This window comes from Chlorocebus sabaeus, chromosome 1 (genome assembly GCF_047675955.1).
Source record: "Chlorocebus sabaeus isolate Y175 chromosome 1, mChlSab1.0.hap1, whole genome shotgun sequence".
NCBI classification, from domain to species: domain Eukaryota; kingdom Metazoa; phylum Chordata; class Mammalia; order Primates; family Cercopithecidae; genus Chlorocebus; species Chlorocebus sabaeus.
The window spans coordinates 10,204,801-10,222,639 of NC_132904.1; the positions used below are offsets into that span (position 1 = coordinate 10,204,801).

General features: G+C 57.7%; 1 protein-coding gene across 3 annotated transcripts in view; it reads left to right on the forward strand.

The window, feature by feature from the left end:
• Nucleotides 1–17,839, forward strand: part of MACROD1 (mono-ADP ribosylhydrolase 1) — a 169,097-nt gene that overhangs the window by 139,636 nt on the left and 11,622 nt on the right. For 2 of the 3 annotated variants that reach the window (XM_007994459.3, XM_007994462.3), the window contains exon 4: nucleotides 12,837–12,866. The exons of the other annotated variant lie outside the window; for it this stretch is intronic. In XM_007994459.3, coding sequence (XP_007992650.2) covers nucleotides 12,837–12,866 — 30 coding nt within the window. The remainder of the gene's footprint in view (nucleotides 1–12,836; nucleotides 12,867–17,839) is intronic. 3 annotated transcript variants of the gene reach the window in all.

Below are 17,839 nucleotides of genomic sequence, written 5' to 3' on the forward strand. Positions count from 1 at the left end.
CCAGGCACTCCCCACTGGGGAAGCACTAGTTTTAGAGTCAGACAGAACTGCTTCTTCCACCAACCCAGCCCCACATCCTGAGAGTCCTGGGCAGCCTCAGAGAGTGAGCAGCCACTGGCTGCACAGAGGTGGCAGGTGCCCGGCAGGCACAGGATGGTGCTTCCTGGGGTCTGACTTAGATTCCCTGTGCAGCAAGTGGCTGCTGCCTTTCCTCTGTCCTTACTGAGAAGGGAACGGTTTTGGCCTTGGCGCAACACTTCGTATTCCAAAAAGCAAAGTGACAATTCAGCTGTGCCACCTTATTCCAGTTCCCTTCCTTCTAGGGCCATAGTTTCAAATCCGTTTTGGGGGAGGGGAACATAGGTCAAGGGCACCTTGCTGGGGGCCCCGAGAGGATTCTCCCATGGAATTGTAGGAAATTGTAGGCCAAGTGTAGTGTTTACAGTCAGAGTCTGGGGAAGTGCGCAGAGCAGTCACTGGGGGCCAGAGGGAGGCGGTAACCTCCGAGGTTAAGACCTGGGCCTCTGGGTGGGCTAGACATGAATGAGCCCCCTCCCAGCTTCCTGCAGAGGGTGGTGGAAGGCAGCATGGGCAGGAGGGTGGGAGGGCTCCAGCCGCCACTGTGTCTTCACAGACGATGTGCTCTTCCATTGACTGGATTGAGGCACAGTTCTGAGCCGATCCCATCCTTGATCCAGTCCTGTCTCCATGGTCTTCTCTTTGGTCCCATGGGCTGGGTCATGCCGCCTCTCCCAGCCCTCCTTCAACCCATTCTCAGCCACCATCGTCCCCGCAGCCCCTGCCTCCAGGCCCACCCCTTCAATCCGCTCCCTTCCCCAGCTCTGAAGAGGGTCTTTCTAAACGGCAAGACCAACCCTGCTGCTCCCAGCTTCAGCACCCGCCATGACACCCCATGACTGTGGGAGAAGGATCAGGGAGGGCCCCGTGGGCCTAGCCACCTCCTCTGCCCTCGTCTCAGCCACACTCCCCTCTGCAAAGCCCCTTCCCCACTGCTCACCCTCTGTGACATCCGTGGCCTCATCAATGTCTGTTGAATGAATGAGTAGTCCTAAGAGGAGCTCTTAGGTGCCATGCCATGCTGGCCTTTGGGATCCAGGAATGTACAAAGCAGAGGAGGTCGTCTCCCCACAGGCTGCCATGCTGTTAATAAACCAGCAAACACATCAGAGGATGAGGTCATTATGGGCCCAGGGTGTGGGCTCCAGAGGAAATAAAGAGGCTGATAAGAAGAGTGGGGCAGAAGGCCCTTTAACTGGGTGGTCAGGGGCAGCCCCTTAGAGGAGGTGACATTTTCATTGAGTCCTGAAGGATAAGAAAGAGTTCCACTTGGGAAGAGCTGGAAGAAGAGTGTGCCAGGCAGAGGGACCTGTATGTGCAAAGGCCCTGGGGCATGAAAGAGCCAGCCCTATTGAAGGAAGAAAAAGGAGGCCAGGAAATTGTGGGGGAGGGGCGTGGGATACAGCCATGCCTCTATGAAGGGAAGCATGGATTTTATTGTAAGTATAATCAGAAGCTATTGGAGAATTTTAAGCAGGGAAGTGACATGATCTAATTTATATTTTAAAGCGATCATCTGAACAACCACTTTGCAGAGCAATTTGGCAATAACTAGTAAAGTTAAGATTATGCGCACTCCACAACCCAGCAGCCCGCGCCTAAGCATGGACCCAAGAGAAATTCTGGTGCATGTGTGCATGGGGTGTGTAAAGATGCTACTGCCACTGTGTTTGCATGAGACAAAACCAAGCATGCTTGACGGTGGGTCAGTGGGAGAATGGGGGGCTTGGCATGGGGTAGTTCCACCATGGAACATTAAACACCAGTGAAAAGGGGCCCACGAGGCCGAGCGCAGTGTCTCACACCTGTAATCCCAGCCCTTAGGGAAGCTGAGGCAGGAGGCTCACTTGAGCCCAGGAGTTCAAGACCAGCCTGGGCAACATAGGGAGATCCCTTCTCTGTGAAATTTTTGTTTGTTTGTTTTCCCGAGACAAAGTCTTGCTCTCTCTCCCAGAGCTGGAGTGCAATGACACGATCTTGGCTCACTGCAACCTCCGCCTCTCAGGTTCAAGCAGTTCTCCTGCCTTACCCTTCCGAGTAGCTGGGATTACAGTCGTGCACCACCACACCCAGCTAATTTTTGTATTTTTAGTAGAGATGGGGTTTCCCCATGTTGGCCAGGCTGGTCTTGAACTCCTGACCTTGTGATCTGCCTGCCTCAGCCTCCCAAAGTGCTGGGATTACAGGCATGAGTTACTGCGCCTGATCTGAAAATTTTAAAATTAGCCAGGAGTGGTGGTGTGTGTCTATAATCCTAGCTACTTGGGAGGCTGAGGCAGAAGGATCTCTTGAGCCCAGGAGGTCAAGACTGCAGTGAGCTACGATCCCACCATTGCACTCACTCCAGTCTGGGCAACAGAGCAAGACCATCTGAAAAAAAAAAAAAAAAAAAGAGGTGCGGGGCCCATGAGAGCAGTGTGGGCCTGCCCAGATAAATCTCACAAGCATTGCAATGAATGCTAACAGCAAACCGGGAACTCTTGTTTATACAAAACTCAAAGACACTGAACCTGTCTTACCTTATTGAGGGGCATGCATAGTAAAACTCTAAAGAAAATACATGCAAATCCAGAATAGTGGATAGCTCTGCAGCTTCCGCTGTTTTTGAGGTTGATTTCATGCATGCAGGAAATGCATGGAAAAGGCTCACCACTTGCTGGGAGAGGAAGGCATGGAGGGGTGAGGGGCAGCTGAGGAGCCGCCAAAGTAGGAGGCCACAGCAGCCAGGCCTCCTGGGATGGGGATCTGGGAGTCAGGGGGAGCCCAGGCTGGCCTGGCTGTTCAGAGCTGGTGCTCACTCTTTCCTCCTGCAAACCCCTGTTTTGTTTTCTACTAAAATAGCCCTGGCTAGGTGCGGTGGCTCACACCTGTAATCTGAGTACTTTGACTTGAGGTCAGGAGTTCAAGACTAGCCTGGCCAACCTGGTGAAACCCAGTCTCTACTAAAAATACAAAAATCAGATGGGTGTGGTGTTGTGTGCCTATAGACCCAGCTACTCAGGAGGCTGAGGCCCGGCAGAATCTCTTGAACCTGGGAGGCGGAGGTTGCAGTGAGCCCAGATAGCGCCACTGTACTCCAGCCTGGGCGACACAGTGAGACACTGTCTCAAAAAAGACTAAAAAATTAAAGAACAATAAAATAGCTTCTGGTTTTGTCCTTTTAGAAGAAAGCTGAATCACAGAGAGGCAAGGGGCTTTCTGGGGTCACCCAGCAAGCTGGGTGCAGAGGAACCCATGACCCTTCCTACGGGGCAGTCGGGCCTGCCCTTGACCTTTCCTAGGGTTCAAGGCTGCCTTCAAGACCCACCCGCTGAGGGGTCCATGGCCGTTCTAAGGCCCCCCAACTCCTCCCTCATCTTCTCTGATGCCCTCCGCCTTCCCACCCACCAAGGCTCCCATGATCCCCAGCCCCTCATTCCTGCAAGGATGGAGACTGCCCGGCTGGCTGGGGCCCAAGCCATCTCCTGGTAATTGAGTTTCAGGGATGCTTATGGTTATGCTAATGTGGGATGCTGAGTGCCTGCCCCATGGCGCCCCGGGGAGGGGAGGCCCAGGCAGCAGCTGGGGGTCCAGCAGCGCAGCAGCTCAGTCCTCCCATGGAAGCCAGACAGCCCGATTCAGACCCAGCTCCCCAGTCCCCAGTTGCATGACCTTGGGCAAGTCACTCAGCCTCTGTGAACCTCTATTTTCTCATCTGTAAAGTGGGAAAAATCACAGGACCCCCTCAATGGGCTCTTGTCAGGAGGGCGAAATGAAAGAAGCCACTGGAAATACTTGGCCCAATGCATAGCACGGAGAACTTGCTTGATAAATGTGTCATCAGCTATTTTTTGTTTCGTTTTAAAGTCTGGAAGGTCCTCCAGGGCCACGGGAATGGGGCGAGCCGAATCTGCGCCCTGAGCGAGCCGCTGACTTGCGTTTCTCTTGTTTTTATGTTGCATGCTTATGGTATTCCATTTGGTGGAATGAACATGAATTTCTTACTTAGCAAAATACCAGTAAGTGGAAGGTGCCTGGGGACAGGGCTTGGAGAGGGGGTGTTGAGGGGGACCTCCATGTTGCCAGGGGTTTGGGGCCAGCTTGGGGTGAGACTGGCCAGGAGATTGGGTCTCCAGGGGCCCAGGCAGCCAGGCAAAGACAGAACCCAAGAAACCCAGGCAGGAAGCAGACAAGAGAGGCCCAGGCCAGCTGGAACCGCAGCCACGTCACCTACTTTGAGCTTTAAACAGTGAACTGCGAGGCTTTTGTGGGGAGAGGCGTGGGGGTGGGATGCCTTGATTAGACCAGGAAGAGGGGCTGTAGAGTGGAGTGGACATGGGTGAACGGGCAGGGGGCATCTGGAGGTGTGCGGGAGTGAAGGAGACCGCCCTGAGGTGAAGGGGAGTCGGGGGAAGGAGGGCCTGGAATGGGCACGGTGAGAAGAAGGAGACCGAGGGGAATCTAGTGGGGAGGCACAGCTGGGTGCCACCCCTGGCAGCTTTGAGCAGCTCGCAGGCTCCTGTCAGAGAAGATGTGGTGAGGGGCTTAGCCCTGGACCAGCGGGGTTCAAATCCTTCTCCCTGACTTACCAAGGATGCTGGGACCTTCCGCCCCCAGGAACCAGCCCCCCCAGCTTTGGGGCCCAGTGCCACAGTGAAGCCCTATGAGGCTGTAGGTTTTACAGGCATTTTTAACTTTATCATCTATGCCTCACAAGGGCCTCAGTTAAATGATCACCCCACCATACGGATGAGGTGGGGCAGCTGACCCAAGATCACAGCTGGGGGTTTCAGGACCAGGGCTGGCAAAGCATAAGGATGTTGGCTCCTCCCACTAAAGCCTGTGGCCTTGGGCAAGTCATTTCTCTTCTCTGGGCCTCAGTTTCCCTATCTGTAAGTGGGCCAGGAGGGTGTGTGCACACATGCAAAGATGATGGTCAAAGATCCATGTGGAGGTCAGGCGTGGTGGCTCACAAATGTAATCCCAGCACTTTGGGAGGCCAAGGCAGACGGATCACTTGAGATCAGGAATTTGAGACCAGCCTGGCAACATGGTGACACTCGTTTGTACTAAAAATAGAAAAATTAGCCTGGCGTGGTGGCACATGCCTGTAGTCCCAGCTACTCGGGAGGCTGAGGCAGAAGACTCTCTTGAACCCAGGAGGTAGAGGTTGCAGTGAGCTGAGATCGCACTACTGTGCTCCAGCCTGGACAACAGAGCAAGACTCCATCTCAAAAAAAAAGAAAAAAATGTGGAAGCTTGCTGGGGATGCACTTGGTGCCCACAAATGGGGGCCCTCACCCTCCAGTGGGGCCCCTGCTCCCCTGGCCTCCCAGCCTGGGGAATGTCCAGGAAGCCGCCCGCCTTCCACCTGGGCCGCCCCACCTTGGAGGACAGTGACCTTGGCCTGGGGGGACAGAGCTTGTCAAACAAGCAACTGCTCTCACAGCTTGAGATGCCTTTGAAGTCTCTTATTTTATCTTCAAAATCCAGCACATTTCACATTTTATTCCATCTGCGGGGTGTTTCTAATCTAAAACATGTTTTAAACGACTCGCCCTCAAGTCACACGGATACCCACCGCTGGCCTGCGGGAAATGGGGCATCGATTTCTCAAGAACAAAACCCGCTCCCCTAAGCCCCCTGTGGGGCCAGGCCTGCCAGCTGGTCAGATGGTGGGACAGTTGGCAGTCACGGAGCCCCTTGGAGGTGCCAGGCTCTGTGCTGATGGCGGGGATCTGGGTTTGGGGAGGGCGAGGGGGATGCTGGGGAACGCACTTTGTGGGAGCACCAAGGAGGCTTGCTATCCCCAGGGGAAGTCTGAGAGGCATCCCAGAGGCAGGGGTCACCTAGACACTGCAGTAGCCAGGAGGCCCCTCCTGCCACCACCTGTGCCCCCAGTCCCTTCCCTGTGTGGTTCATCTGTCCTCTGTCTAAACCCCCCAGCAGCTTCCATTTCTCACTAAGGCTCTCAAGGCCCCCCAGGGGCTGCTCCTGCCTGACCCCCCCACTTCTGTCCTCCCTCCCTGCTACTCACTCAGCCCCCAAGGCCTCAAGGCCTTTGCTCCTCGTCCCCCACCCCTGCCTGGCTGTGCTGCTCACAGCAGCTCCAGGGTTCAACAGGCCCCACCCGCCCCTCCAGACCCACTGCCTGCCGCCACCCCCATCCCTTGCATTTCCTTCGCGGCCTCTGGCACTCGCAGGGATTCTTGTGCAAGTTGATTCTCGTGCTGTCTTTCTTGACGATCTCCCGGCCAGCTGATGCACCATGTGCCAGCAGGGCTGTGCCCATCCGTGTCCCAGCACCCGGCACACGGTGGGGCTGGCTGCACACTTGTCAAAGGACAGAAGGCTGAGATCCGGCTCACAAGGGGGAGGGGAGAATGAAGGTCAGGCCAGGACACTGGGTGACTTAGGGGAGCAGCCCCCAGCCCCCACTCCTGGCCGGGGCCCCTCCAGGCAGCTGAGGCCAGGGTGAGGCACAGAGCAGCAAGCAGGGGGAGTGGAGGCGGCCTCCAGGGACTTGCAGGTGGGCCGTGCCCGCCTCAAAGTCACCGCTGTGCCTGCTCGCCCGGCCTCTCCCTGGCCCAGGAACCTGCTCAGCGCTTTTCTCGGGTCACTGCGTCTCCTCTGATGTCCCAGCCCCCGCACAGCACCCCTCACTACCCTCAGCAGCCCCCCTCCCTGGGCTGGAGGATTTCGTCCCTGTCAGGGAACAGCAGCGGCAGCTCCTGCACCTGAGCACCTTCGTGGCTCAGGCCTCCTGCCACTGCCCTTGGAGCAGCCCCTGTCGCCTCCACAGCTCCCGCCCCAGGTCCTGCCTCCCGAGGGCCCCCAGCCTCAGCCCTGGGATAGACTACTCTGCATGGCCCATGGTAGAGAGCTGAAGCTTGTGAGTCAGGCAGGCAAACCCAGCTCAAATTCAGCTGAGTGCTCTGGGCACCATCTGTAATGCTCATGGGCTCCTTTAGGAACTCATTAGTGGGCACCTGCGGTGAGCCAGGCACTGTGCTGAGAGCTGGAGAAGAACCATGGGGGAGACACCTGAGGGCAGGAGTGGGGTTATCAAGATAGGCACCTGGGGGCCAGGCGTGTGACTCACGCTTGTAATCCTAGCACTTTGGGAGACAGAGGTGGGTGGATCATCTGAGCTCAGAAGTTGAAGACCAGCTTGGCCAACATGGTGAAACCCCGTCTCTAAAAATAAAAAAAAAAAAATGAGCCAGGTGTGGTAGCTTGCACCTAGACTTTCAGCTACTCGGGAGGCTGAAGTGGGAGAATCGCTTGAACCCCGGAGGTGGAGGTTACAGTGAACTGAGATCCAACCACAGCACTCCAGCCTGAGCAACAGTGAGACTTCATTTCCAAAAAGACATAGGCACCTGGGAGGGGATTCTGGAGGCAGTGATAATGACTCATGGCCCCCCAGGAAAGCATCACTGGGGGCCAGGAGACCTGAGGAGGTGGGGGATGATGAGGGCCTCCTCTAGGTAGAGGTGCCATGGCAGAGTCTATGCAAAGGGCCTGGGGCTGGAGAGCATGGGGCAAGTTTGAGGACCATGTGTACGGCAGAGGGAGAGGAGGAGGGGAGGAGATGGTCTATGGGGCCTGGAGATCTGCAAGGAGCCAGTCTTTCTCCTAAAAGCAAAGGGATTTCTCATTTCTCACTAAGGCTCCCAAGGCCCCCAAGGCTCCCTACCGCCTGGTTGGGGGGGGGGGTTTCATGGGGCAGCTAGGGCAAAATAGGAGATTTTACCTCCTCTCCAAATGTACATTGTGAGAGGATCACTTTCCATGGCTCGGCGTCCTCATCTGTGAAACGGGTTTGTAATCGCGTCTTCTAAACAAGGAAAGGATTGAGTGAACTGTACGCGCACCAAGCTCACCCACCCTGGGCCCAGGCTTTCCACCTGGTTCATCCCTTTCCTCCATCACAAATAAATTATATTTTATGACTTGGTTAGCGTCAAGACAAATGTATTAATATTTTATCTGATAACATTGTCTTTGACCTAAAAGTTCGTTGTTTTCTTCTGATTTTAAAAGAACTACAACATCTTTGTGGGCCCCTAAAAGTGTCATGGGCCTAAGCACGTGCCTGCTGTGCCCAGCGGGGAGGCTGGTCCTGCCTGGGCCCTGGGAGACTGGCAACACCCTCTCAGTGAGGTGTTGGCTGGTAGGGTGCTGTCCTCATGCACATCCCTGTGCCCCTCCCTCCATGCCTTCTTCTCCCTCAAGCCTCAGCTCAAATGCCACCTCCTCCGAGAAGCCTTCCCAGTCTGCAGACTTCAGCAGATCCCATACACCCCCGTTCCCCTCACCACACCCGGGGCAGCTCTCAAGTCTGCTCCCAGCTATCCCTCCGGTCAGGACTGGAAGCTTCCAAGGCCCAGGGACTACATACTGTTCTCTTCTCTGTGCCTGCTGCCCAGCACAACCCTGGCACCCAGTTGGCACTGAATTCAAATGTTTTGTGTGGAGCATGGAGGAAGGGCTGGGTGCCACCTGTGCCTCAGGCCTCCTGTGACCTGTCATGACAGTTTCCAAACACTCAGGTCTGGCCCTCTCCCTTTCGCTGGGCAGCGGCCACCTGCCAGCCTCTAACTAGACTGAGAGCTGGGCACAAACTGGGGAGCTACTGCGCCCTGCCCTCAGGGACGGCAAGTGCTGGGGCAGAGGAGGGCCGGGAGGAGGGGTGTGTGGGAGATGGAGACTGAGACTTCCAGGCCCCCAGTCCCCAGGGACCGTCAGCAGGGACAGAGGACTTGGCAGTGACTGGCATTGAGGGGTGCCACCCCAAGGTCACAGGCACAGCACCGGGCTGGGAGCCAGTTAATCAAATCCCAGGGAGCATGGCGCAGGCACATCCTCGGGTGGGGGGAACCAGATGGGGCCGGGCTGCCTCCGCCTGCAGACTCCAAAAGCAGACCGCAGACAGGGGCCCCACAGCCTCCAGGGTGTGCTTGCTGCTGGGAGGCCCCACCCCCACCCAAAGCCAAAGCAAACTGTGCCCCTCCAAGCTCCCAGGGCCAGGCTCGGGTCCCCCACTCAGCCCCACACAGCATTCAAAGACCACTGTTTGCTGGGAGCAGGTCTGGGTCCCTTGGGTGGGGCCAGGTCATGAGCCCCAGCTTGGACTCGCAGTCCAGTGCCCATCCACCACCTCACGCGGCCACTGCCTGCACGAAGTCACCATGCCTTCAGCAACAAGAGCCCTTCGAGACAGGCATGTTGGGGGTCAAGAAAAGGAGCTGTAACAACCAGTGCTCCCGGGCCCAGCTCCGTCTTCCCCAGTCCCCGGATACTCTGTGAGCCTCAGTTTCCTCCTCTGAAACTGGGTTGATGACTTGTATAAGGACCAGAACCTCCCAGCAAACTGAGGGGGGTATGGGATGCAGTAGAGAAGGGACTTAGAGGCTCAAGCTGGTGCCAGGGACTAGCTGAAATGAAAAGGGCCGGCCACGGGCCAAGATGTTGGGGTGCACACAGGCCTGAGGAGCAGGGAGACCCGAGAGGCCCCGCCCTGGGCTGGGCGGGCTGGGTGGCCACACCCGGAAGGCTGTCTGTTGGCATCGGCTGGCACAACCGCCCTAGACTCTTCTCCGCAAGCCTCCAGGCCATTCCCCTGCATAGCCTGGTCCAGCTGTCAGCCTTGGAGGCAGCTTTATGGAGGCACCATGTGGCCGGATGTCGAGGCCCAGGGGAGACCACCAGAACGGGGGCCCAGGGAAAAGAGGAGCTGAGGAACAGGGTCCCAGGCACCAGGTCGGCCGCCTGCCCCCTGGAGCCCTCACCCATGGAATGTCAGGCAGGGGGGCTGGAGAAGGGGACACAGAAGACATCCCCAGGCACCCACTGGGTGTGGGTCAGGCCTGGGACCAGGTCCTCTGTGCAACCAAGTCTGAGCCCCCAGCACTGGGCCGCAGCCACTGTCTCCTGCCTGTGGCAAATCACATCTCCTGGCCTGACCTCCCCCACCTCCACCCAGTGAAGTCTTCCCTCTGCCCCCATTCACCCCTCCTCAGGCTCTGGCCAGGTTACTATCAGGTCAGTTCACCCCACTCACCTTGCCGGGTGCAGTGCAGGCCACACACAGTGGAGTTTGGGGGTGCCAGGTGGGCAGGGGGATAGCATCACCCTCCCACAGGGGCCCGCAGAACGGCGGGTCAGCACCCCTCCCCTACCACTCCTTCGAGGCTCATTGCCAACCTATTTGGCACGGTGCCGTCTTTGAGCAGGAGCCAGCTCATTTGTGGCCGGTGTTAATTAAGAGAGAGAGGTGATGGGGGAATGTGGGGAGGGGCCAAGGAGGGCAGCTGCCAACCGCTGCCAGGACTGCCCAGGCCGAGGGGCCTGGAGCTGGACCGAGACCTGAGATGCCCCTCCTCCCTCGCTAGCTCTGGGGTGGCGCTGCCCAGACGCCCAGCCCTCGCCTCTGCAGCTGCACCTGCTGGGGTGGGGAGTGGGTGGAGGCTGCATCTGGGGCTTGCAGGGTGCTCTGCCTGGTTTTGAGAAGGCAGGCCCCACCCCTGGCCAGGGAAAGGCAGTCCCTCTGACCGACCCTCAGGCAGTGTCCCTAGGGTCAGCTGGCTTTGTGGCTTGACTTGGAGTCAGAAAGACTCTGTTTCAATTCTGCTGCTGCCACCCCATGACTCAAGCTCCCTGAGCCTCAGTGTCCTTCTCTGTAAAATGGGAACCATCACACCTCCCTTGTGGCTTTGTTATGATAATAAATGGGCCCATCTGTGCCCAGCACGCAGTCTACACCCAGCAAATAGTCTCGGTCAGCAGAAATGTACATTCATGCCCAGGCACAGTGGCTCACACCTGTAATCCCAGCACTTTGGGAGGCCATGGCGAGTGGATCACTTGAGGTCAGGAGTTCGAGACCAGCTTGACCAACTTGGTGAAACCCTGTCTCTACCAAAAATACAAAAAATTAGCCAGGTGTGGTGCCTGTCATCCCAGCTACTCAGGAGGCTGAGGCAGGAGAATCGCTTGAACCTGGGAGGTGGAGGTTACAGTGAGCCGAGATGGCGCCACTGCACTCCAGTCTGGGCCACAGAGCCAGACTCCATCTCAAAAAAAAAAAAAAAAGAAAAAAAATGTGCATTCGTGGGCACAGGCCCCACCCAGAGTCACTGGGGGGCCCGCCCCTCTGCAGCCTGTCTGGGGCCAGCCTGGGCACCCCATTGTGGTCCGGCTCCCTGCTCTCCCTCCGGCTCCGACTGCGGCTCATGCTCCCACTGCCTCGCCGGCTCCACTCAGCTCGCCTCCCCCTTACTTCCTGCAGCCCCCACCCCTGCTCTGGGAGCACCCAGCCGCTCCTCGCCTCTCCATCTTAATTAGCTGCTTGTATTAATCTCGCAAGTAACGTGGCAACTTGCAGCCTTGGGTTTTCGGGCTGTGGAATTAATTATTCCCCAAGCGAAGAGCTGTCAGCTCTGGGAGACCAGCCACTCGGAGCCGCCCGACACCACTTAGCAGCATCCATGCCATCCTCATGGCATCTTGGGCCCACAGCCTGGCTGGCCCAGCTTGGCTCTGTGTCCCCCCATCCTTCCTACAGAAGGGGTTGCAATGGACTGAGCAGATGGGGTGGGTAGCAAAGCCGTGTGCAGAGCTGAAGGCCCCACCTGGGAGCCAGGACACCTCAGCAGAGGGGCAAGCACAGCTGGCCTCTCACCTGGGCAGCATCTGGGCCTGGGCAGCACCTGCCTGGCCTCGCCCGCTGCTTTCCCTGATGAGCTCTGACAGTTACCACGGACGCAGGCTGCGGGCGGGAGCCGGAGCCCAGGCTGGGGGCGGGAGCTGGAGCCCAGGCTGGGGGCAGCGTTGGCATGCACAGCTCTGGCATTCCTGCAGAGAGGGGCTGCCAGCCTCACTTTGCCCCTGTGTCATCTGCATGGTGGCAGGGGGCAGCCAGCCGGACAGACTGAGACGGACAGGGCTGTGCAGGAAGGTGGCAGCCACAAAGCTGTCTGTCCAGCTCTGCCTGGCAGCGCCACCCCTAGTCCAAGGAGGGGGTGGGGACCCAGGCCTTCCTGCAGCGGGGTTCAGAGCTGAGGACCCCTCTCCATTGGCCTTCACACCAGCTGGTGAGGTGGGGCTGTTCTCCCACATGGGAAAACTGAGGCACGAGGCCACATGGCCTGTCACCCCGCTGTTGATCCGGCTTTGGCTTCAGTGGCGGTGTTCCAGGCCCTTACCCGGCGTGCCTTGCCCCTCTTGCGGTTGGGCGCCTTGCTCCCACCCCCGCCCCCATCTGCGCCCCCCAGCGCTGCCCCGAGTTCTCAGTCCTCCAGCTCTGGCCCTGGGCAGCGCTTAGCCCGGTTGCAAAGGTGCAGTTGCTTCCTAGTGGCTTCCAGGCTGTGCCCTGCCGGAAGCTGTGAGCCCTGGGGACAGGTCCTTTCCTCCCCACATCTCTGCACCAGGCCTGGCGCTGACCAGCCTTAGGAGATACTGTGGGCAAAAGAGCAAAGGAATGAAAGGGCCATGGCAGGGGCCATCCACCTCTCTGGACCACCCATGCACTTGCGTTTGGGTGAGCGGGCAGGCCCTGGTAACTTTCCTGTGTCCCCAGCCCCACCACCCTACAAACCCTAGGCCCATGAGGAACCTCCTCCCTCTCCACCATCATCTACCACCACCTCAGAGGGCTCGAGTCTGAAGACCCAGCTGGCAGCCCACTCCCATCTTAACCTCACCCTCCCCTCAAGGCTGATACTCCCATCGCAGCCCCTTCCCCACTGATCTGCCTTTGTCTCTCTCTCTTGCAGCCAACAGCTCCCTGCTTGGAGGCGGTGGCGGTGAGTGGACCTTCTGTCTTGGTGGGGGTGGGGGTGCGGTGTGGCATCTCCCCTGCCGAGTCTGTTCCTCCCCTGCCCCTCAGCCCCGGCGCCCAGCTCATTGCCATCCACCTTCCCCGCTGTCCTCACAGAGTGCCTTCCTCCCCAGAGCTGGAGACCTGGATGGCAGGCCTGGCACCCTCACCACCAGGCAACCCGGGCCAGCTCCCCACCCCTCTGAAGGCAGGCCTTCTGCTCTGTAACTGGGCGGGGGCCACAGGTGTGGTGGGAAAAACCCAGCCCTGACCTTGATCTCCCTGTGACCTTGGGCAGCTCTGTCCCTCTTGGCCTCAGTTTCCCCACCTGTGAGGGCAAAATTATCATCTCTGCCCTGCCGTTGGACCTCAGGCTCTGCAGCCAGGACAGGGAGAGACCTGTCAGCTCTCAGCCCTGGGACGTCTCTGTGTTTGCCATTGTTAACGACCACAACGGAGCAGGGGTTCTGGCGGGGCCAGGCAGGCAAGCAGGAGGTCAGAGGTCAGGGTGGACCTGGCCGCAAGCGATACAGGCCAGGTCACAGGTACCAAGCAGGGGTGTCCCTGTACCCCCAGCACCTGCCTCATGGCCAGCCCACCCAGAGCAGACCACATCAGCTCCTTAGCCCAGTCCCTCAGCCCCCCAGCTGGCCGGGCTGCCCGCTGTCTGCACAGGCAGCAGGATGATTGGTGAGCCGGGGGCCAGGGGTTAATGCGCCGTCGGATAAATCCCGGGGGCCGTGTTTACGGCAGTGGTGGCGGGGCCCAGGCCAGGTTTTAAAAGGGGGAAAAATAAAAGGGGCATGAAGGTCAGGAATAAATAAGAGCAGCGTTAAGAGCTGTCGGTGACCAGCCAGGATGCAGAATGGGGGTCTGTTTGTGGCTGAAATGTTTTCCCTCCTCCCCATTCTCCTCTAGCTGTCCCCATGGAGGTCACAGCTCCCTGGAGGCCTCACAGAATAAGGGGCTTTGCTGGGGACTGTGGTCCTGAAAACAGGCCACCTAGGACCCTCTTCCGAAACCTGTCCTTTTGGAGGACACTTTGCAGACCTGACACCTGCGTGTCCCACCCACAGCACCCTGCCCTTCCTCTGTTCATTCATTACCCTTGTGTGCCGGGCCCTGAGCTGGGTGCCGGGACAGGTACTGCCGGGCACAGATGGGCCTGGCCTCTGTCCCGTGAGCTCCCAGTGCAGATGACAGCACCACCAAGACACAGGGTGATCTGTGGTGTGGGCTTGGGGGTGGGAGTGGCACCGTAGGAGCTTGATGAGGAGTGCCTGTCCCTGCTCGGGCATCAGGAAGGCTTCTAGAAGGAGGTGGTGCCTCTACTGCAATCTGAGGGATGCATAGGCGTGAGCCCAGTGAAGAGTGCTGGGAAGGGTGTCCCGGGCATTGGGAACGGCGCAGGCAAAGGCCTGGAAGTGGAGGAGAGGGAGGGGAATTTAGGGAGGCTCTGACACAGGAATGGCTGGAGCCCAGCCAAGAGGTGCAGAGACGCAAGATGGCCCAGGAGGCCAGAGAGCCTGTGAGGAGCGAGGTCGTTAGCTCTTCAGTTCAGGAAGATAAAGGATCACAAAGCGGGTGGGCCTTTCAGTCCCACACCAGCTCATCAAGTCTCTTCAGCCACAACCCTGCCAGGGTTCTCATCTCACTCAGGGCCTGGGCCAAGTTCCTTAGCATGGTTCGTCAGGTCCCCAGTCACCTCTGACAGTCACCTCCACCCTGCCACGCTCCCCACTTTGCTCCGGCCACCCTGGCCTCCCTGGACAGGCCCCGCCCACTCCTGCCTCCAGGCCTTTGCCCTGGCAGTTCCTTCTGCCTGCAGTGCCCTTCCTCCAGTTGTCCACGCGGCTGCTCCGTTCACTCTGACAGGGCTTCGCTTGAATGTCGTCTCTCTAGAGGGCCCACCCTGGCCCCTAGCTGAAATTGCGGCTGCCTCCCCTGCCCCATACTGGCACTCCCTCGGTCCCCGCCCTGCTCTGGTTTTAATTTTTCTGAGCACCTGTCTCCTTCTAACGTGCTGTATGATTTACTTATATATGGTGTTCCTTGTCTTCTACCCCCTGAAAATGAAAGACTATCTCCTGCACCCAGAACCGGGGCTGGCACTTACAAGTGCTCAATAAATGTTTGTAATCCCAGCCTGTAATCCCAACACTTTGGGAGGCCAAGGCAGGAGGATTGCTTGAGCCCAGGAACTTGGGAGCAGCCTGGGGAACATAGTAAGACCCCATCTCTACAAAAAAAAAAAAAAAAAAGAAATCAACCAACTATGGTAGAGGCTGAGGTAGGAGGATCACTTGAGCCCGGGTGGTTAAGGCTTCAGTGAGCCGTGATTGTGCCATGGCACTCCAGCCAGGGTGACAGCGTTAGACCCTGTCTCAAAAAACAAGGAACAAGGGGCCAGGCATGGTGGCTCATACCTGTAATCCCAGCAGTTTGGGAGGCCGAGGCAGGTGGATCACCTCAGGTCAGGAGTTAGAGACCAGCCTGGCCAAGATGGTGAAACCCTGTCTTTACTAAAAATATAAAAATTAAGGCTGGGAGTGGTGGCTCACGCCTGTAATTCCAGTTCTTTGGGAGGCTGAGGTGGGCAGATCACGAGGTCAGGAGTTCAAGACCAGCCTGGCCAACATGGTAAAACCCTAAAATACAAAAATTAGCTTTTTCTACTAAAAATACAAAAATTAGCTGGGCATGGTGGTACACACCTGTAATCCCAGATACTCAGGAGGCTGAGGCAGGAGAACTGCTTGAACTCCATAGGCAGAGGCTACAGTGAGCCAAGATCGCACTACTGCACTCCAGCTTGGGTGACAGAGCAAGACCCTGTCTCAAAAAAAAAAAAAAAAAAAAAAAAGTTTATTGAATGAATGAACTACAGGTAAAGGTGGGTGATCTGTGGTGTGGGCGTGGGGTAGGAGTGGCACCATAGGAGCTTGATGAGGAGTGCCTGTCCCTGCTTGGGCATCAGGAAGGCTTCTAGAAGGAGGTGGCACCTCCACTGCAATCCGAGGGACTCTATGCATTAAGCAGTGGCCTTACCCAAGGGCAACCAGTGGAAACCACAGATGTTTTGGCAAATCAGGAGTGGCTCACAGATGGCCAGTAACCTCACTCTAGGAAGTGGAGGGGCCCTGCTGTGGCCACTCAGGGGCACAGTGGAAGCCTCTCTGGTTCCCCTTCCAGCATTTAGAGGTGAGGAGCAGCTGGCACAGGCCTCTCACACAACCCGACTGATGCAGAGATGGACGGGGCGGGTGCCCCTGGAGGAAGTGGGCCCAGAGTCCAGCCTTTTAACACGGGCTGAGATTTATGGAGCCGCCACTAGTGCTTGCTGGGCCTGTCACTCTGCTAATGTGATTGGAACACAGTGGAGGTGGCGGGGAGGGGGCTGTGGTAGGGACAAGCCTGGGGCTGGAATGGAGCCCAGCCTGGCCCCGGAGGTGCTCTGCCCTCCCCTGTACTCCTGCTCCTCCCACCATCCTTTGAGTTCATCCTGCCCAAGTTAGACCCCACCTGACTCTGCCCAGACACACCCATCTTCTCCTGGAGTCCCTGGACATCCCTCCTACATGAGTTCAGGCCTCTACCCACGCCCGTCCCATGACCACCCACCCATTGTTCGAACAAGCACAAGGGCCGTCCTGCCTGCCCCGGCCACTCTGCCCAGAACCCTGACACACACCACTGCTCTGTGTCTTCGTCCCACAGCCCTGGTTCCCTGCTTGTGTTTTGTGTTTGTTCTTCGTTGCCTGCTTCCCCACCATTCCGGTGGCCATTCCGGACTCTCCCTGAGGGCAGGATTATGGGAGATTCTGAGCCCCTAGAAGAGCTTCCTGCTCTGAAGTAAATAATTAACATCTGTGGTGCAGTGAGTGGCACCTTTTGTGTGCCCTGGGAACCGGGGACACAGCTGTCAGTCTGGCACCCTCATCCCATCCCCTCACCCTGGGGGGGACTGCCAGCCTGCCAGTCCCTCAATGGAGAGGGGCAGTAGGCAACACCCTGGCCAATACCCCAACCAGCATTCTAGCCAACACCCCAACCAGCATCCTAGCCAACACCCCAACCAACATGCCAGCCAACACCCCAACCAACATGCCAGCCAACACCCCAACCAACACACCAGCCAATACGCCAACCAACACACCAGCCAACACCCCAACACACCAGCCAATATGCCAACCAACACACCAGCCAACACCCCAACACACCAGGCAATATGCCAACCAACACACCAGCCAACACCCCAACCAACATGCCAGCCAACACCCCAACACCCCAACCAACATGCCAACCAATACTCCAACCAACACCCCAACCAACACCCCAGCCAACATGCCAACCAACACACCAGCCAACACCCCAACACACCAGGCAATACCCCAACCAACACCCCAACCAACACGCCAACCAACACCCCAGCCAACATGCCAGCCAACACCCCAACCAACATGCCAACCAATACTCCAACCAACACCCCAACCAACATGCCAACCAATACTCCAACCAACACCCCAACCAACACCCCAACCAACATGCCAACCAATACTCCAACCAACACCCCAACCAACATGCCAACCAATACTCCAACCAACACCCCAACCAACACTCCAGCCAACATGCCAACCAACACACCAGCCAACACCCCAACACACCAGGCAATACCCCAACCAATACTCCAACCAACACCCCAACCAACACCCCAGCCAACACCCCAACCAACACGCCAGCCAACACCCCAACCAACACACCAGCCAACACCCCAACCAACATGCCAGCCAACACGCCAACCAACACCCCAGCCAACACACCAACCAACACGCCAGCCAACACCCCAGCAACATGCCAGGCAACACCCCAACCAACATGCCAGGCAATACCCCAACCAACATGCCAGCCAACACCCCAACCAACATGCCAGGCAATACCCCAACCAACATGCCAACCAAC